The sequence below is a fragment of the Aspergillus glaucus genome (assembly GCF_001890805.1).
Source record: "Aspergillus glaucus CBS 516.65 unplaced genomic scaffold ASPGLscaffold_7, whole genome shotgun sequence".
NCBI lineage: Eukaryota > Fungi > Ascomycota > Eurotiomycetes > Eurotiales > Aspergillaceae > Aspergillus > Aspergillus glaucus.
In genome coordinates this window covers 131,558-150,577 of record NW_019170459.1, presented here as the reverse complement: position 1 = coordinate 150,577, position 19,020 = coordinate 131,558, and the positions used below count along the sequence as shown (strand labels likewise).

The 19,020-nt window shown below is 48.7% G+C and overlaps 8 protein-coding genes and 1 non-coding gene across 9 annotated transcripts; 3 read left to right on the top strand and 6 right to left on the bottom strand.

Moving 5' to 3' along the window:
- Positions 1-3,096: 3,096 nt before the first annotated feature.
- Positions 3,097-3,423, bottom strand: ASPGLDRAFT_34231 (uncharacterized protein; the record flags this gene model as incomplete). Its single annotated transcript, XM_022544405.1, has 1 exon — positions 3,097-3,423. The coding sequence occupies one exon, from the start codon at positions 3,421-3,423 to the stop codon at positions 3,097-3,099; it is 327 nt and encodes a 108-aa protein (XP_022402124.1).
- A 322-nt stretch (positions 3,424-3,745) lies between these two features.
- Positions 3,746-5,017, top strand: ASPGLDRAFT_45393 (uncharacterized protein). The gene has a single exon (XM_022546232.1). It carries the CDS (start codon positions 3,754-3,756, stop codon positions 4,936-4,938), a length of 1,185 nt encoding a protein of 394 aa, XP_022402123.1. The 5' UTR covers positions 3,746-3,753; the 3' UTR covers positions 4,939-5,017.
- Positions 5,018-5,465: 448 nt separating this feature from the next.
- On the bottom strand, positions 5,466-6,749 carry ASPGLDRAFT_123956 (putative NAD binding Rossmann fold oxidoreductase; the record flags this gene model as incomplete). Its single annotated transcript, XM_022540447.1, has 5 exons — positions 5,466-5,677; positions 5,727-5,814; positions 5,864-6,267; positions 6,318-6,413; positions 6,467-6,749. The coding sequence occupies 5 exons, from the start codon at positions 6,747-6,749 to the stop codon at positions 5,466-5,468; spliced, it is 1,083 nt and encodes a 360-aa protein (XP_022402122.1).
- A 289-nt stretch (positions 6,750-7,038) lies between these two features.
- On the bottom strand, positions 7,039-7,935 carry ASPGLDRAFT_34228 (O-methyltransferase; the record flags this gene model as incomplete). The annotated part of the gene is made up of 2 exons (XM_022544404.1): positions 7,039-7,833; positions 7,885-7,935. The coding sequence occupies 2 exons, from the start codon at positions 7,933-7,935 to the stop codon at positions 7,039-7,041; spliced, it is 846 nt and encodes a 281-aa protein (XP_022402121.1).
- A 502-nt stretch (positions 7,936-8,437) lies between these two features.
- ASPGLDRAFT_45391 (uncharacterized protein) lies at positions 8,438-10,594 on the top strand. The gene has a single exon (XM_022546231.1). It carries the CDS (start codon positions 8,694-8,696, stop codon positions 10,164-10,166), a length of 1,473 nt encoding a protein of 490 aa, XP_022402120.1. The 5' UTR covers positions 8,438-8,693; the 3' UTR covers positions 10,167-10,594.
- A 308-nt stretch (positions 10,595-10,902) lies between these two features.
- Positions 10,903-13,505, top strand: ASPGLDRAFT_81160 (uncharacterized protein). The gene is made up of 5 exons (XM_022550101.1): positions 10,903-11,403; positions 11,460-11,782; positions 11,832-12,322; positions 12,430-12,455; positions 12,745-13,505. The coding sequence occupies exons 1-5, from the start codon at positions 11,248-11,250 to the stop codon at positions 13,417-13,419; spliced, it is 1,671 nt and encodes a 556-aa protein (XP_022402119.1). The 5' UTR covers positions 10,903-11,247; the 3' UTR covers positions 13,420-13,505.
- A 172-nt stretch (positions 13,506-13,677) lies between these two features.
- ASPGLDRAFT_t73 lies at positions 13,678-13,749 on the bottom strand. The gene has a single exon. It is a non-coding gene; the product is annotated as a tRNA-Glu (tRNA).
- Positions 13,750-14,675: 926 nt separating this feature from the next.
- ASPGLDRAFT_45387 (uncharacterized protein) lies at positions 14,676-15,756 on the bottom strand. Its single transcript, XM_022546230.1, has 3 exons — positions 15,721-15,756; positions 15,153-15,647; positions 14,676-15,104 (listed from the first exon to the last, which is right to left on the bottom strand). The coding sequence occupies exons 2-3, from the start codon at positions 15,420-15,422 to the stop codon at positions 15,081-15,083; spliced, it is 294 nt and encodes a 97-aa protein (XP_022402118.1). The 5' UTR covers positions 15,423-15,647; positions 15,721-15,756; the 3' UTR covers positions 14,676-15,080.
- A 233-nt stretch (positions 15,757-15,989) lies between these two features.
- ASPGLDRAFT_73392 (peroxisomal copper amine oxidase) lies at positions 15,990-18,652 on the bottom strand (the record flags this gene model as incomplete). The annotated part of the gene is made up of 4 exons (XM_022549673.1): positions 18,169-18,652; positions 16,866-18,116; positions 16,491-16,812; positions 15,990-16,011 (listed from the first exon to the last, which is right to left on the bottom strand). Exons 1-4 carry the CDS (start codon positions 18,620-18,622, stop codon positions 15,990-15,992), a joined length of 2,049 nt encoding a protein of 682 aa, XP_022402117.1. The 5' UTR covers positions 18,623-18,652.
- Positions 18,653-19,020: the final 368 nt, after the last annotated feature.

The window sequence follows — 19,020 nt, the reverse complement described above, 5'->3', positions numbered from 1 at the left end:
AACTTCTCTGCGCATGAGGCTGCATTCAGAGATATAGGGCCACAGCTGCAGAATACTCTAGTCATCTGGCTTCCTTGCAACTCAACCACACGATATCAACCTCTAGACCAGGGAATTATCCGGACTTGGAAAGCATACTGGCGCCGGCAATGGGTTCTTTTCATGATGGATCAATTTGATAAAGGATATGATCCTTTGTCAACTATGACAATCCTTCAGGCTGTCCGATGGGCTATTTCAGCATGGAATCTGGATTTGGCAGAGGATACCATTCAGAACTGCTTTAAAAAGGCTTTTTCCTCTGAGAATACAAGAGAAATACACTGTCAGGCAGTTATCAATGAGATTACTTGCGGAATTCAGCAACTGCAGGTGTCAAATAACATCCATGATGCCATGGATATACACCAGTTCCTAAATCCAGAAGAAGAGAAGGTTGACGACAGCTTAGCAACTGCAGATGATCTAATTCTAAGCCAGTTTTCATCTGCAAGCATGCCAGAAGAAGAGGAGGAAGAGGAAGAAAACTATGAGTCTCTTCCACAGATATCTATAACAGATGCTTTGGAGAGTCTATATAAACTCCGGCTTTTCGAGGAGCAGCAGGTGGATGGAAATAAGGCCTTAATCCAGCAACTTCTCTTCCATGAGAGGACCCTTTTGAGAAAGAAGGTTAGCAGACAGCAGCAGAGTGATATATGAGACTTCTTTTGTAATTAGATGACGTCTATATATATATTTATGGCAGCAAGCTCGTATAATCCGATATAAGCAATACTCCGTTATAAGCAATTTCCGCGACCTGCCGAAATAGTTGCTTATAACGGGGTTTTACAGTAATTGGTTGAGGGCAGGTTTAGGGCGGTAACGCGGATCCCGTCAGCCAATCGGTTACTCTCAGGGTCTGCCAAGGGTTCCCGGACCAATTGAAAAGCTACAATAGCGGCACTGTGGATACTGGAGTTCGGAACGTGCCTTCATGGCTCCGCTGGATCCACATAACGATATCTGAAATCGGCCTCGCATGTCACTTGCCTAAAAGGGTAGCACTATTAATCATATTCATTTTTACCTCGAATACATAGGAGCTACCCAGTGAGGAGGATGTTGATGAGGGTAATTTGTCCTGGGAGAGGATGCTGATAAAATCCGAGTTGAAGATCGTACAGGCTATGCTGAAGTGAAAATGATAGATTAGATCTGGCCAGGTATAAACAACAGCTCGTGGGTACGACTCTATACAGTCTTTCATCAAACGCAATCCGAATATGTTCCTTCCTCCGCGAGGAGCTATCATAATCCTCGCCCATGACCGCTCTCTCAAGGCTTGGTCTCGTCGTTCACGAATCTCATCTTTCTCAATTAGCTACGAGAGGGGAATGCCTAGATCTTTCGATCCCTTGGCCCGCGTTATAGGCTCGACGATTCCTTTATGATATGAGTGTTTTATAGCTCTACATCCTTATTGTGAATTTCATTCAAACCCATGAGCTTCTATATCAAAATCCAATACACACCCAAAGCTGCAGATATTCGAAGCAGGCTTCGGGGAATAGATTGATGAAGTATAATTGTTTTCAAACGGCGCAGAATGACCTGTTCTAGTCAAGTCTACTCCCAGTTACATAGCCGCTTCGAACCAAAGTTCCCTGAGCTCCGACTCATTACACCTCTCTTCAAAGCTTATCATCAATATGCTGGTTCCAGTTGTTCAAAATGAAGGTGGGGGTATCTCTGAGCCTTGACTCCCTCGCTTTTTAAGCGATCCAAGCCTCGAGCCAAAGAACAAAGTATATCAAGTGGTAGGTTCGGCTGAGGGCCCAGAGCACTTGCTGCTGCTCTCCTAATTTGTTCATGTCCATGATTCAGCCTTTTCATCAAGAGGTGCAAGATATCTGGTGAAAGTTTCGATTGGCAACCTAAGGCCTTAAAAGCTTCTCGTCTCGCAGAAATATCTTCATCATCCAAATAGTCAATCAAGTGGGGACGGATTCGAGGCGGCGAATCTTTCTGGAATGCTTGAACTGCCGTTTTCCTCACAAACTGGTCCTTGTCATGTAGACGATGCAGCACGAGGTCGATTATTGTGCGTATGAATTTTGGGTGTTTGCCAAGGACTCATGTTGCTTCGTCTCGGACCCTTTCATCTTCATCACCTAATCGTTTCACCAGAGAAATTAATACATTCTCTGAGAGGGGCGATTGGTAAACGAGAGCATTGATTATTTCCCATCTGACATGTGAGTCTGTCATATAAGCAAGCAATCTACCAAAAGATCGAATATCTTGTACGGCAATCCTGGGCATTAGCCTAGGGCATCTACTGCTTCTCTTCTCACCAAACTATCCCCTTCGCACAGAGCTTTTGGTATATGTATTAATAAAGCTAGTTTCCTCCACCCCATAAGGCGCCACAAAAGCAGGCATCCACGTGAACAGTGTTTCTCCGTGTCTGGTCAAGATTGTCATGACCTACTGGGTCCCACAGCAGCCGGACTGGGAGTAGCAGCTGAAATACTATGGAGGATTCCCCAGACTGGCTGAAGTACAAGAGCTTGGTGGCGCATATGTGTACTTGTTGAGTGATGCTGCTAGTTATATAACCTCAATCGATATTCTGGTGAATGGTGTTATAGGCAGTAAGACTCATATCCATTCTGGAGTGCTCGAGCTGAATGAAGTCTGCTAACTTTGAAAGTTTGTTGATCTATTCCAGCTAGGAAAACGGTATCTGCTAAAGTTCTGCATTTCGGTTCACTTGTATACCGCGCAAATGAAAATTAATCAACCTTAAGGAAACTCACCTCACTAGACCAACGTACTATCCCGTTTTGTATTCTGTCTTCCCTTTATGGAAATTTGAATCCCTATTGTACATAGCCCGTACTTTAGATGCTGCACCAATTTTACCATTTCAGGATGATATCATGCTGCATATACCTTTCGAGGCAGTTGTTGATGTGTCATAAGATGGTGATGGAGGAGTTTCTGGACTCTAAACGGGGGAAAACGACCATCAACTTGGCCTTCTCCCCTGCTATGCCAGTTCCAAATAATATCACCCCTGCGGCACTCAACACCCAATACCAATGAACTTCAACGCTCGAAACCACAACACTTCATCTCAATTATCACCCTATCCAAGGCCTCAGGTTGCTTGTAAACATTTTCGTAGGAATGATCATAGTGGCCGGTGGTACGGCCGAAGCCGCGACAGTTAGGAGCGACAAAATAGTACCCGGCCTCTGCAAGAGGCGGAATGACCTTGCGCCAGGAGTAGGCGAGCTCAGGGAAGCCGTGGAGGAGGATGATGATGAGGGGCCGGTCTCGGGTGGGGGAATAGTTGGCTTCAAGGATGTGCATGGAAAGGGGATTGTTGGAGGTGGAATGGGGAATGGTTCGAGAGGCTATTATGGGGTGCATGGTGTATATGTATTTAGAGGCCTTTCACTCATTGTCGGGTTCGAACGACTATACAGGCCACTCACCCCGGAAAAGAGCATGATGGTCAATCTTATTGGTATTTTTAGCATAACTAATAATACTTGAAATGCCGAAAAAGACTTCCTTTACGTGTTGGTTTTTATAGAAAATTGCATATTTTGTGCACTACCCGCTGGGTGATAAGGTTGATTTCCAGGCGTGGCCGTGTTGCCCATACTTCGTACAAAACAAGCCCATCCCTAGCTCCCTGCATCTTCTCACCGAATATACTCGACTGTTAATTTTTTTTTTCTTTCACGAGACACGAACATGGATCCTTTTCAGAAAGTCCCTTTTTATGTGCTACTACAGATTGTCAAGTCTGTCCAAGATTTACCCTCGCTTTTACACCTTCTCCATGCATCCCCGGTAGTCGCCTCCCTATTCCATGACTGTGCACTGGAAATATTTGATGCCGTTGTCGAAAAGAGCATCCCGTCAAGTATTCAAGGTCTTCTGTACACAGTCGCCTATGTTCGAGCAGGGAAGACCGCGTCTCATGGCTTATACGATTTTATAAGCAAAATTGGGAGTTATTGTGTGCATGACCGAAATCAAATCCCCACATCTAATGCGAAGCAACATCCGCCATCGAACATTTTTCGACAAATGCTGATGCTGTCCTGTCATATCCAGCACCTTGGCTATCAGTGTATTCACGATATGCTCCAGCAATGCTTAACGTTGAAGCCATCGCACCTGGTCGACGAAAACAGCCCAAAAGATCCTACGGGTCAGGAATGCTACTTTCATCCTCGACCGCCACACCCACTTATGCAACCATACCAGGTTCACGATTCAGGCCCTCCGTCCTGGGTGGAGGTACAGCGTGTCTACCGCGCATTGTGGCGCCTACAGCTCTTCCTTGACGTCCAAAAAGCTGCCAGCGGAGATACTAAGCTTAACTGGCCCCCGGACCATGTGCAAAAGATCCTGAATATGGTCCCTGAAATATTCTGGGGTCCCATGGAGCACAGTTTACTGGAAGAACTGAAGACAGTCAAAGGCTGTGTCGAACGACTTTACCCAAACTGGTTCAAGACGCAGTTACCGATCTACCGAGGGAATATCTGTTACAACTGGCCAACATTAAGCCTTGATAATCTCGTACCGCAATATTCGCGTCTGACGCCAGCTGCATATCTAAACTACCGATCGCGCGGATTTTCCTTTATTGAGGAGTTGTCAAGAACCTCGGTTCTGCCTTACGTCGGATTTTCACCATTTCGACGCTACGGCCTTGTTATCTGGGACCGAAAGAGACTGATGGCGTTAGAATTGGACCGGGCTATATATAATAACGTCCAAGATTATTCCGGCATTCACACATCAATCACCAACTTATATTATACATGGTGGAGTATCATGACGGACGAAGGGTTCCATTTCTGGGAAGAGAAAGTGCAGATGATCCGGGATAGAAATCTGCCATACTACATATTTGCTGAGATATGAGATACATGTAGCAATTCATAGAGATTAGTATATCCTTCTTCAGTGATTATCATCACAGGAATGGATACCTTTGCTCGGCGTACCCTGTAAAATGACTAGTGGTTGATTTGTCTCCACGATGATTCTATTTTCGGAAATGACTTCAACTTGATAAGTGAAGGGAAGAGAAGGGGACTTGAAGTCTAATAACAGTTCACTCAAGTGCTTCCCCTGTTTCGTAGTATCTCCAGTCGAGGGCACTATCAATTGCGCGGATATTGGTTCAGTAGAGCCATTAAACGAGCGTCAACCTCATTTGGGACACAATCGCTCCCTGCGAAGGGGACTTGCACCAGAGGCGTGGTGAACGGGTAGGAACGGCAAAACAAGAATGAAAAAAAAAAAGGCAATTTAATAAAGATTCCGCAAAGCAATGCTCAATATTTTATGAAACTATACAAACAAATCTAAACATGCGTCCGCACCACAAAAACAAAAAGCTTTATAGATTTTCAAACCGCAACCAAATAAACCCTCAATTCTCAAATTCAAACATCAACAGTCTTCCCCACCTTCGAGCTCTCCTGTGCCAACTCAATCAACCGAATCACCTGTCCGGCTTCAACACCGCTAGCAGGAAGAGCGCCCTCTCCTGCAAGAGCCCGAGCGAGCTTGCGGTAGTACTCTGTCCAGGTGGGCGGTTCGACGGTAGGGACGATTTCCTTGACGGGGGTGCCGTTTTGGATGGCTGTCAAAGTACCTGAATTTGTTAGATATGATATTGAATGTAGAGGGATAGCGGGACTTACCGTAGCGCTCGCTGGGTTCACGACCATACCCGCTGTCCCAAGGCTTGATACCAGCCTTGAGGTGGTCTTCTTGAATATCAAGATGGAACTGTACCACATTAGCCACAATCGACATTCACATCCGGAATGCAGCATACCTTCTTAAAACTCCCCTTCTCCCCCCTAACCCAAAACCTCAACTGCTCCTCCTCAGGACTAACAACCCCCGCTTTCGCCGTAACCATCACCCCACCTCCATAATGCAGCAACACCGTAAACGAGTCCTCATACCCAGAAGTATTAACCTCGCGCTGCGACCCAATGAAACCAGTAACCCGCTTCGGCAGCCCTAACAGATAAACAACCTGGTCGAGCAGGTGTGCTCCGAGATCGTAGATCGCGCTGCCGCCGGGGATGACCTTGTTTTTCCAATTGGAGGCGGAGGAGGAGGGTTCTTGGGGGCGGTGGCGGTCGAAGTGGGATTCGAATTCGACGACGCGGCCCAGGGAGCCATTTTTGTAGAGTTTGGAGAGGGTTTGGAAGTCGGCGTCCCAGCGGCGGTCTATCTTTACTTAGCTAGTATTTTTTGGTATAGGGGGGAGGTAAACGTACTCTGGTAAACGGCCAATAACTTCCCGTTCTTCTCCGCGATGGCATTAAGCTCCTCCGCTTCCTTCGAAGTAGGTGTAAACGGCTTCTCGCAGACAACTACACCCATTAGCACAACCCCTCCTAACAATTCAACTTGATATAAAGCTTACCATGCTTCCCACTCTCCAACGCCAACTTCACCAACTCAAAATGCGAATCCGGCGCCGTAGTAACAACCACCACATCAACCCCCGCATCCTTCACCATCTCCTCCGACGTCCGGTAGGACTTGATACCCGGGTGATCCTTTTCAGCATCGTCGTCCGGCTTGGGGGTGCGCTGGACGACGGCGTAGATCTTGAGCTCGGGGACTTCTTGGATGAAGGGGATGTGGAAGGTTTTGGCGCTGAAGCCGTAGCCTACGACGCCGATGTTGAAGGTTTTGGAGGACATGTTCGATTGGTTAGGGGGTTAGAGAAGGTAGCAGGGAATATGCAGGAAAGGAATATGCAATGCAAGAAGAGAAGAATTTTTATAGAAAAGAAAAAAGAGCTGCTGTATGACTCCCACTGACTATATATACAGCACGCGGGGAAGGTCCACGCGATGGGAGGCGGGGCAGTCAAAAGCCGACTCTCGGAATTCACCTCGGGGCTCCGGTATATCTCGCTTCGGACAGTCAATTCCAGACAATAATGAATGCCATTCTCGAGCTAACAATGACCTATTCTAGAAAAAAAAACTAATCCTTGTCCTCTCCCACACACCGGGTCACCTCAACAGCATCCCCCAACCCCTCCGGCTGGTTCAGCGTACTCTGATACACCAAATTCGGGTTCCCGACCACATCAAACAATGGCTTGTCATCCTTGCCCACAAACGCCTGCGAAGTCCACTCCGAAATACCCCTCTTGTCATAACCCCCCGCGGAACTCTTCTTCGCCACCTCCCGCTTCTGCTCGACCGTGCTCCGCACGTACTCCAGATACGGCGGGTTTCCGGGATAAATGACGTTATCGGCGGCCAGGACGGATCCGGGGGATACCATGCCGAGATGCTCGCATAGTTTGAGGTCAGTGGTGTAGCCGGGCTTGTAGTGGTCGATGAACATGAGTTCGATGTGGTTTACTTCGCCGGTGGTGTAGAGCTTGTGCAGTGATGCGTCGCTGCGACCGACGATGATGCGAACGAAATCGCGCAACCCGGCCAGATCGACCAACATATTCGCGATAGCAGCGAAAACGGGGTTCAATTCCAGACTCAGGTATCGCTTTCCGCCATTCCGACGCACAGCATCTCCGAATAAAATGGCCGAGTAACCCACGTAGCAGCCCAATTCGATCATGGTATGCGGTTTGATCTCATCAATTAGGCCGGTGACGACCTTGCCCTTTTCGGAACCGACGTTCATGAACAGGTATTGCTTTCCGAATTCGTCGATTAGATCGAGGACTTTCTGCGGGTGGCCTTGGATGGCATCGAGGTTGGGCTGGCTGTAGATGAACTCGAGGAGTTTAAGCTCGCGGCCGTCGTTGTTCTTGCCTGTCAGTCTTCGTCGTAGTCCATGGTATGGGGGGAGTGAGCTTACCCAGACGCCTCCTTGGGTAGGGGGCTTGGTCGTGTCAACGGTTTGGGCCATGGTAGCTGTAGAGTATAGTATCGATTGCTTTGTTTGAGTGTGAAGTGATTATGGATGATGGATGATGGGATGGAGGCGAACATTCCACACTATATATACCCTAATTGTTCTACTGTACGGAGTAGGCAGTCGGGGATAACCTCATACTACGTCGGCATTCCACACTGCGTCATTCCACAAGAAGTAGATCTCGGGGTCGGAGTTGGTAAACTCCGTTCCGGGTGTCTTTATTTGCAGAGTACAAGTTCATAGTTAGGTGAGCTATGTCGGTGTTAATGATTGATGAGATTATCTGATAACTCTTGACTCGGCGATATCGCTCTAGTTCGGCCTCGGTGATCCTAAGGCCGCACTCGGGCATATCCAATGTGAGGCCTCAGGCACCCAGTGACGCATTTCACCCCAATATAGAAACGGCAAGCGGTGAAGAGTGGAACTGCCACTGGCATATGCAAAACACTCCATCCAACACCATGTCGTGCATCGATAAGCGGTGTCTGTCTGCCCCGGTTTCTATAGGAGCTCAATGTTCTTCTCAGCAGCAAACCAAGCCAGCAATGCCTAGTACAACTCATTCTGAGCAATCCAATGCAGCGATGACGTGGTCATCATGATAACATCTCCCGGGCTGTCCGGCGTTGATACTCAGTACAGAACATAGTAGAAATCCCAGCCTCGGCTTTTTCAATTTCATCTGATCCTCCCGTCTCACAAGCAAACTCCTCATCCTCAATTCAACTCACAACTAACAACACACAATGGCCGTCTCTACGGTTCAACGGGTCCTGGGCTCGATTCCCAAGTCCCAGCGCTTCGATTTCATCCGGACTATGCTACAGACGCTATTTCGTTTACTGCGTATCATTATCTCCTTCGTGCTGTTGCCACTGGATAACGCCGTTCTGCTCGGGACGTACTTTGGTCACTACCTCACCCTGCTTCGATTAGCCGTGCACCGTCGTCGACAGGCGATTCCTCGCGAGACTGAATTCCGTCGGAAGACCGTTCTTATTACTGGTGTTAATTCGTTACATGGGCTGGCTGTTGCTCGGTGCTGGTATTATGAGGGGCATCGGGTGATCGGGGCGGATATGATGGATTCACCAATTCGGTCGGGGGAGAGCATGTCCAAGTCGCTGGCTGCGTTTTACGATGTCGTCAAGACGCAGTATGTCTCGCAGTTGGTTGAGATCGTGCGTAGAGAAAAGGTGGATGTGTGGATACCTTGTTCGGAGCAGGTGGATACCATGGAGGATACGGTTGCGAAGAATGTCATCGAGAGTCGGACTGAATGTCGCTGTGTCCAGCTGGATCCGGAACTGGCGAGTCAGTTTGGTTCGCCGGAATCGTTGAGACAGTATCTCGTCGAGAGGGACTTGCCTGTTGTTGAGAATTATCAGGTGCAGTCGCGGGATTCGGTTCATAAGATTCTGCATCGGTCGCCTAGCAAGGCATATCTCATGCGGAGGGCGCGTGGTCAGGATAGCAGGCCTGTTATGCTGCCGCAGAGGACGCTTAGCATGACATATCACGAGGTCAGCGAGATCCAGATCAACAAGGACAATCCGTGGATCTTGCAGCAGCAGACTCGGTTAGGAGAGTTTATTGCGGAAATACTCGTCGTCCGTGGACAGGTTAAGGCTATCAAGGTCCGGCCTGGAGATCTACAGTCTGCATGGGGTGCTTCTCGACTGGATCAGGGATTGGCTATATCCATTCATCGACTTATGGATCGGTTTGCAATGAAGGGCGGATCTCGTCTCACCGGACACCTTGCTGTTCACCTAATGGTGGACGAGGAGTTCGATGCAAACTCCGTCCGACATGTCCTGCACATCGCGCACTGCACGCAGGGTGCCGCTTCTGTCAAGACACTACTCCAGGGCCCATCATCCGACATAGTCTCTGGCTATCTATCCGTCCTCTCATCGCAAGTCACCGAAGCCTCCGGACAACTAAGCGAAACCCCATTCGATGATGTCAAAGCTACCATCGCAACCACAGACAGACCAAAGGAGTCCAGCGCAAACACTCTGAAGAAGATCCTATCCCCAACCTTCCTCATCCAGCAAGCAAAAGAAGCTGCCTGGGAAGTCTGTCATGTACCCTTTTGGAAAGATCCACGCTTTTCTTACTCCGACCCGTTTCCCTGGTGGTGGCATACACATGTCTACACGCCGTTCCGAGAGATTGGGGTGGCTTTGTATCGAGCGCCGTTGAAGCAGGATTAGATTGAAACTGGACTAGATTGGACTATGATTTACGATTGATGTGCGATGTTTTGGTCTATGATGAATGTGAGGAATGCTATGTGCACGAACGGCGTACTATGCTTGATTTTGATTTTGGTTATTATACTGTTAGACATGAATTGTGATTTTGGTTAGATCTTGATCTCTTTAGTTAGACACTGGTTAGTTATTATGCAGCGTATGTCATAGCCTAATCAGGCAACCCCGCCAAGGTGGCGTGTTCTTAAAAAAGAACAGCATTGCCATGGCTTGCTTTAATACTGGTGCCTTGAATATAGAAGTGCAAGTACGGGTGTAATAGAAACAGGGTACTTTCTCCATATAGAGGGTGTAGAGAATAGCGATATATTGCCGACGTATAGTGTGTGGAATTTATTGTCACATAGCGCCGTCACCAGAGCGACGAGCAGACCCCACGCATAAACAATTCGCTTGTACAGAGGAGAGGTCAACAACACAATGATATACACATTATACTCGTAGTCGTACCTGTGCCCATGTCCCATGCTAGCAGATTTATCCATTAGCCTAATAAATACTTCGTAAAAATGCAACTGTGGCGTGTGGCGTGGCGCATAAATATGAAGCGGCACAAGGAAGTATGACATTCCGCCCAGCATAATTAATTCTCCGCCGTCGTTTCCTCTTTCTCTTCGCTTCTACCCTCGACTCTGTTTCATCTCTGCTTTTTCCATACATCTTCCTTTTTCGTCTCTTTTTTTTTTTTTTTTTTGAATACTGTTGACTCTCTTGTACTACTGTATCTGTTGATCGGTTGTTGCCCCGTTGATTCATCCCGGTTGGGTTCTGGATGCCCACGTAAACAATAGCATTGCACGACTTTCGCTTTACGCAGTTACGAGCGACGACCCATCATCATCTTAGCGAAGAAAGAATTGATAAGAAACATTTATCGCGATATCGCCTTTCATCTGTTCGAATTCGAATCGAATACCCGTCAGCCCCGCGAGTCAGACAGCCGCGACCTCGACCGTCAGCACCGCTACCCGAACCACCCAAACACTTCTGAACCTCGTTTTCGCACTCAAGTTCAGTCACGATGAAGCTCGCACGACCTTCCGTCAATCCCGGACGGATGAAGAACATCATCCACGGTTGCCAGGGCCTCCTCATCTTCCTCGCATGGGCTTTGACCATCGCCGTCTGGACAAAGGGCGATGGAATCGATGGACGGACAGCTTGGTATTGGGCTTTGGTGAGTTGATGCGCCTTCGTTTGACGGCGATCAAAATACTAACACGATGATGTTAGTGCTGGTTTAGTATCCCCGGTTTGATCTATCTTGTCGCTGTCCCGATATGGCCGCGGGCCCGGAGGTTCGGAAACGTTTATGCCTTTGCGAGTGTTGATATGTTGTATGCTGTGCTGTGGTTTGCGGCGTGGATTTGTGTTGCGTCGTATGTTGCCCAGGGAAAGTCTGAGGGCAAGGATAGCGATTCGGATAAGGACAGCAAGAGCAATAAACGGGCTAGTGATAGCGACAGCAGCAAGGGAGGATGCGATAACTGGAAGTATGGCAGTGCAGCCAAGTGCAAGATTAGTACGGCGACGGTGGTTTTTGGTGTGGTTATTTTGTGAGTTCTGGCATATTTTGTTGATTTTGGGCCTTGCTAACAAATGCAGCCTCCTCTTCATTGCCACGGCTTTCATGTCCTTCCGCAACGTCGTGCACTTCCGTCGCACTGGTACCCTCCCCGACGCAGTTTCCGACCCCAGCTTTGCCGCGCACTCCAAGGCCGCTTTCTCCTCAACTCCCGTCCAGGACTTCGACGAGGAAGAAAATGAATTCCGCTCTGGCCGCGGTAACATGACTTCCTCCGCACGCAGCGACCGCGACGAAGACTACGCCCTCCTCGAACAAAGCGAAGTCGATGATCTGGGCCACCATCCCGGCCGTTCCGCGCTATCCGGCGGGTACGATCCCACTGCGTCTACTATGACGGGTGGAAGCAGCGTTCTGCATGATTACAGCACGACTGGCTACGGCGGTGCATATGGGCAGCACTATGGGCCACCATCGGAGTATCCAGCGACAGAGTATCCGGCCACAGAGTATCCGGCTACGGAGTATCCGGCGACTGATTATGGATCGAGTTTGAATGGTCATGGTCATCGTTAGTGGTGGACGTTGATGATTGTGATTTTCTTGTTTTGTTGTCATCGAGCGGTGTTGCGGGCGTATATCCATCTCTGTTCTCTTGTTCTCTTGTTTTGTGATTAGTTGAGCATGAGAGGTTGTCTGATTGTGTATGCATAAATAGCAAATGATTCCCTAGTCTTGCTTGTCCGTAGTCTGCCATCCATATATCGGGGTAATATTCTGCCACCGCCTTCCGCCCTGCTTCTGGACAGTTTGCCAGCTTCACATCACAACCTCGATCTACACATCAACACTGCACTCGTCGAGTCTTCATCTAGATCCCATTTCTGGAGCTGGGCCTCCATATTTCTTGATACACAAGTTGAATAATATCCTCGAATACTGTGAGTGACTCCATTCTAATCCACACGTACCCTCGTACTAACTCCAAAGCAGCCATCAAAGAACAACATCTCTAATACTATACCAACCAACAAACAACCAACCATCACGATGAGTGCAATCGACCTCTTCACCCAATACCCCCTCCGCCTCGACCCCTCCAGCAAAGCAATCACCCACCCATCCCCCTCCAGCCAACAACTCGACTCGGAACTCCAAACCCTCAACGCCCTCCATCGCTCCCTCCTCTCCCTCGACCCCCCCAACATCCCTCCCGCCCCATTACCCATAAACCCCAAACGCAGCGCCCAAATCACGAAACTCCGCGACACCGCCAACACCGCCTATCGCAAGAACAACCATGCCGAAGCCGTGAAACTCTACACGTTGACAATCGACATGGCACTCTCGAGACCCGGGTGGGAACCTGTTGCGCTGGCTAGGGAGGAACTTGCAGGGCTGTATGCGAATCGCGCGCAGGCGTATATGGGGTTGTCGGCTTGGTGTGAAGGGTTGGTGGATGCGCGGTGTAGTGTTGAGTGTAAGGGCTTGGGGAATGTGAAGGGGTGGTGGAGGGTTGGGAAGTGTCTTGAGGAGATGGGACGGTGGGAGGAGGCGAAGGGTGTGCTGGAGAAGGGGTTGGATATTGAGGGGAGGGAGGGGGAGGGGGGGAAGGAGTTGTTGGGGTTGATGGAGGAGGTTGAGGAGGGGTTGAAGAGGTCGAGTTGATTGTGATTGACTGTGATCGGGGAGTCTTGATGTTCTGGCTTGTTTTGTGGGCTGGTTATATGGTATAGTATAATGTTTCGGGTTGACGTCTTGTTCGGAATTGATATGGCTGTTTATGTATGGGATTGTATTTATCATGGCGTTCATGAGAAAGAAAGCATTCTATTGTGTTTGTCACTTGCAGATAAACGTAGTAGTATTTATCAAAAACGAAGCAAAAAAATAATCTGGTCGACCGGAATCCGGCAAAAAAGAAAGTTCCGACACGGGGAATCGAACCCCGAGCTGCCGTGTGAGAGACGGCGATGTTAACCATTACACCATATCGGACGAATTATACATTTTGCTTTAGTTTTTTCATTTATAATTTAGCTCATAAGTCCCTATAGCTCCCCGTGCGTGTTTGTCGCACGCTCGCTCCTCAGCTCCCACCACCACGCTGGTATAAACCCTCGCTGGCTTTATAATCGATTAGTGGAGCGGAAAAGGTGGACGGATATGAAAAGAGGTTATACTTCGGCTGTGACAACGTCATAGCATGCCGACTGAAGATGATGAGGGGGCTGTGGTCTCCGTGGCGCTGTTCTGCGAGTTTCGTCTTCTTTGGCAGACAAGCTCAATCGGCTCCGTGATGACACCGGGAACAGATGACACTCAGGTGTGCAATCCCCTGCACTGCTGGGCATCGGACATGGAAACGATTGGTAGATGGGTCTCTTCTGAATACGATCCTGCCGGAGCCTTTACCGTCCGAGGTTGAGAACTATGTAGAGCATGTCCACCTCGCCTTCCAGGTTAAGCAAGGCGTAATCGATCAGAAGAGAGGTATAAAGCCGTCAAAATCACTTCTGTTACGAGACAGCATCAACACTTGAGATCCAGTGATGGCTCGTGAATTCGTCAACGGATTGATTCAATTTTCAGCAGAGAATGCAAAAGACGTTGTACTTGTAAAGCGTCTCCAGTCTTTTTTTTTTTTTTTTTTTTTTTTTTTTTTTTTTCAGATCAGCGTGCCCATACCCTGAGCCTTGCACCCCAGGGAAACAACAAATAGCAGAATCAAGCAATGGATAATCTGCTCGGTCAATTCAAAACACTGAATTTTCACTTGCTACCTGAGGTCTACTTCGAGCTTATTATAAGGTCTTTCCATTTGAAAGGCGCTAGGGTCATGTAATTTACTGACGGTATCCGAGACATCGAACAGGCACTAATCTTCAACCGTTGAGGATCTAGACAAACATATATCGAAAAACACAAGGCGCGCTGTCACTATATCACGAAACCATGAAGAATATTGTGGAACGTCCAGTCGTTTGGGCGAGCTCTTCCAGGTGCGCTTGCCGCTAGTCGCCAAAACGAAGGAAGTAATTCGAAACCAAATGCATCTTTCTTTCATTACCCGTTTCCGCAAGACAGTTATAGAAAATTGTTCAAGGCATACGCTTGACAATTCCCCTCCTCGTCAAGAAAAAACCTCAGACTACCAGGATGGAAACTAGGCCATCTTTGTTTGGAATTGGAAGACCCCTTTCTGCGAGGGTTCGGCGTCCGTTTAGCTCTTTTCTTTCGGGGAAATGCTTTTCTGGTATAGAGCCATGTCCTCAAGCGAAACCTTGGCCAGACGGTTTTGAGCGGGCCACTCTTCGGCAGCAGGCTCTTCAGGGACCAAGTCTTGAATTGAGCTATGCTGGTTAGTACGGACCAGAAGCCACCAGAAGTGAAGGACTTACAATCTGACCTGCTTTACAGTGCAAAATGTAAGATAACCTTGGCTGGCTGTACACAATTACAATACTCGGCAGCCAGATGTGACAGCCCAAACCCTCAAACGACTGCTCCAACTTCACAAAGTGAGCAATGAAGAACGCCAAAAGCTGAATGACGGCTTTGTCCAAACTCCCCTGAGGCTGTTTGACCTCTACCCCCCACAAATATAGAAACTTGCGGAGGTAGTTGTCCGTAGTCAACCACAGCCGGAAACGCGATCCGCGCAAAGCCATGGTGTTGGCAAAACTGATCGAATGTTCTGCCGTAAGCCTTGTTCCTGAGAGAGCCAAATATAACTGCCATAAGATGGGTTTGGCGAGATTGATGGAGAACAGGAGCTCATCATGGCGATTTTTTTCGGGAAGACACGAAAGGCGATCCGCTTAAAGCGATGACATATTTGTTGAAATATAATGGGGCTATGTAGTTCTTTTGAAGACCGGATAGCTGTAACAGATCTTAATGAGTGTTAGCAAAATCCATTCCTTTTCAGTATACATCGTGGTTCGTCAAGTAAGACTCCAAACTGACCATCATCCACAAGTACCATGACCCAACATTCATCCTCGGCCAGAGTGGAAAGTATCCCCAACCCTATATATGAAGCACGACACCCCGCAAAACACATGGGTCTGCCGTTCACGGAATCCCCTTTGTGTCTCTTAACCAGTCAGTCAGTCAAATCCGTAGTATGATATACCGAAGCCTAATTAGCTCTAATTCACTTACGTGAGAGACCAACTCTCCTCGAACGGACGAGCGGTTCATTGAAATGGCCAGTAGTTAGGAAGTTTGGCCAATCAAAAAGCAAAAGATGCGCTTCTTGAAACGTGGCAGTCACAGAAGAGACTTGATATATATCACGCGGCTATGGAAGAGCTTTATAACTGTCTTATAATTTCGGGGTCGTATGAGTCGCTTGGAGGGAGAATATATATAACGTGTAAAAAGATGGAGACGTTAAAGTGTCCACGAGGAGAGAAACAAGAGGAAGAAGAGTAAAGTGAGCTAGAAAAGAAGATGATTGATCATAAGAGAAATGGGGGGTTGCAGTCACTACCCCATCCTCTTGTTTGCTTTTTAGGGCTACCCAGAATTCCGCATCAAATAAAGCAATACTCCGTCACCCCATTCCAAAGCAGATGAGTCACTTTAAGCACGCGTAACGTGTACTTCGTCGAGATGAAAATCAATAAAAAAACAAATTATACACGAAACACCGGTAATAGAGTAAAAGTCCGCCAAGTAAAACCACCTAAACCAACACACTACTCCCATCATTCCCCTTCTTCCCTGCACACCCACACCCCTCTACCCCCTTCGCAGCCTGCGACGGCGTCCTCAAAAAGCTAGGCGGTACATCCAACGCCGGATTCTTCGTGAAGAAGTTTCTCGGCCTAAGTAACACGGTCATCGGCTCTGCGGGCATGATTGGGAAATCTTCAGGGGACGGGAAGTGGGTTAGGCCGAAGGTGTGCCAGAGGACGATGTCGGTGTTGTCGATTTTGTTAGAGGATGATGATGAGGCTTCGGCTTCTTCGATCCAGGCAGGGAGGCCGGCGGAGGGGTCGCCGGAGGTTTGGGGGACGTGTCGGCCGGCGGGGTAGAGTTGTTCGTCGTTGTCTTTGTGTGCCTTTTAGTAAGTATTTCTTGTTTTTTGGGAGGGGAGGGCTTACATTTTGTAACGTGCACGGCATGCCTCGCGAATCCAGCTCTCTTCCAAGCCAAACTGCCCGGCTTAGGGAGGAACGGCGGAACCTCTCGACTAACAAGCTTATAGCACACAGGTTTCTTGCTGTACTCATTTAACTTGTTCGTGTTGGCTATTTCCCACGTACGTCCGGTATTACCGTCATAATCAGACATAGCCTCGCGAGGCGTAGTGTACTTCGTCTTTTTCGCAAAGAACGCATTTCCGTATTTGTTCTCTGCGCTTCCGACCTCACCAGGAGCGCGCGTGGTGTCGACTTGGAATACCGTGTTATTGGGACCGTCGATGTTGGGATCAACACGTAAGCAGAAGAGATGCTGGTGGTTATGCGCGTTGACACCGGGGTACACCTCCGTTCCCCAGCCGTTTGTGTCTTCTTCAGGGTTCAGGGAGTACGTGTTCAGAATACCAGTCAGCTTGATATCCAGCTGCACGGTACCATCCTGGTGGAAGATCCAGTACACGCAGTACTCGTAGTTCGCGGCCGTGAAGATATGCGAGATGATCAACTTCCGCCCACGGGTAACAACCATAGACTCGTCACGGAAATCGGTGTGCTTGAAGAGGATACCCGCGTCTTCTTCGTGGACGCAGATAGCATTCTTGATAGTCGTGCTCGCACCGGCTTTATTGACAAATGCCGCATCCATATAGTGAATCGCGCCCTTGCAGTCGCAGCCCAAGGAGAGACTGTTGGTCATGTATCCACCGCCATACTCACCCAGATCAAACGCGTGTTTCCTCTGGTGAGGGTGTTCCGGGTTTCCATATGGAACAACCATCTCCGCGAGAGACAGACGGTAGAACACTGGTCGAACGGTTCCCTTGTCGTTGAAAGTGATGTTGTTCAACACAATGCCTTCACGGTAGTTGAAGCCAATATGGATATTCCAGTTTTGCCAATCGATAATTCGGTTGTTAATTTTGAAAGAAACGCCCTCTGGTTGCGTGATGTGGATGGGTTTCAGGTCCTTCCGGTAACCACCCTCTTGTTCGATGGCCTCAGGATGGTAGCTGTTCGGGGGTGCCTTGCTGAGCGGTCGTCGGACAGACGGGATATCAATATGGATAATCTCCTTTGTCTGGGCATTATAGATCGGACAGAAGTCAAGCGGGTACGTATACTGCGACTCATCAACACTAGGCCGGTAGTACATCAACGCCTGCTGCAGCCGGATCCCAGTCCCGAAGCGTTCATCGTAACCAATCGTCCACGCTGCACCCAATTAGCACCATCCAATCCCCTTCCGGAAAGAGACAACACTCACGATCACAATAAACCTTCCCCATATCCTCCCTCGCAATCCCAAGTATCCCACACTGCTCAATAACCCTCTCATCCCGCCGGACAATATGCTCCACCTCCTGCAAATCCTCCATCGTAATCAACGGCTGCACGCCCTCCGTGTGCTTCCAGGCCAAAATCCTCTTCTCCCCCAAATCCACAACCCCATCGTACACCTTCCCGCTCGCATCAATAGCAACGACGTCAGCCGCTCTCATGGGTCGAGGCGCTGTGGAGGGATCCTCGAGCCAGGCCATCATTTCCACCTTGCGGGGCTCGTACAGGCTAACGGCGTTGAAGTTGAGGTTGCCATGTTGGGACCGGATGATGGAGACTGCGGTGTCGATTTCGGTGGTGCTGAGGGGGTCGAGAGGGTGTGGGAGGGGGGTTGTTGCAGTGACTTGGTGGGCGAGTTGTTGGATGCGGTCGAGGACCATTTTGTCTGTTTTCTTTTCCTGATACTTGTGGTAAGAATGAGGATGTTGAGAACACATGCTGGACAACGGGGTATTTATATTTACCCCTCCCCCTCCTCATCCATGGCTGGATGTACATGGCTACAACACATGCATATCAGTGATAGTAGATAATACCCGGATCGCTTCTCCGCATCGGGTATAGCGTGCGTATCGCATCACATGTTACAATACGGAAACCGGACCCTATCCTGCATACCAGGGTATATGGCAGTGCTGCCGGGTTGAATAGCCCGATGGTCTCACTGCCCACTAGGAACTATAATCTGGATTCAACCCGAGCGGGGATAGTCGTATCGCAATAGTAATAAACCGCTTATGTACGACCGATAATACCCCGTGCAGACCTATCAACATTC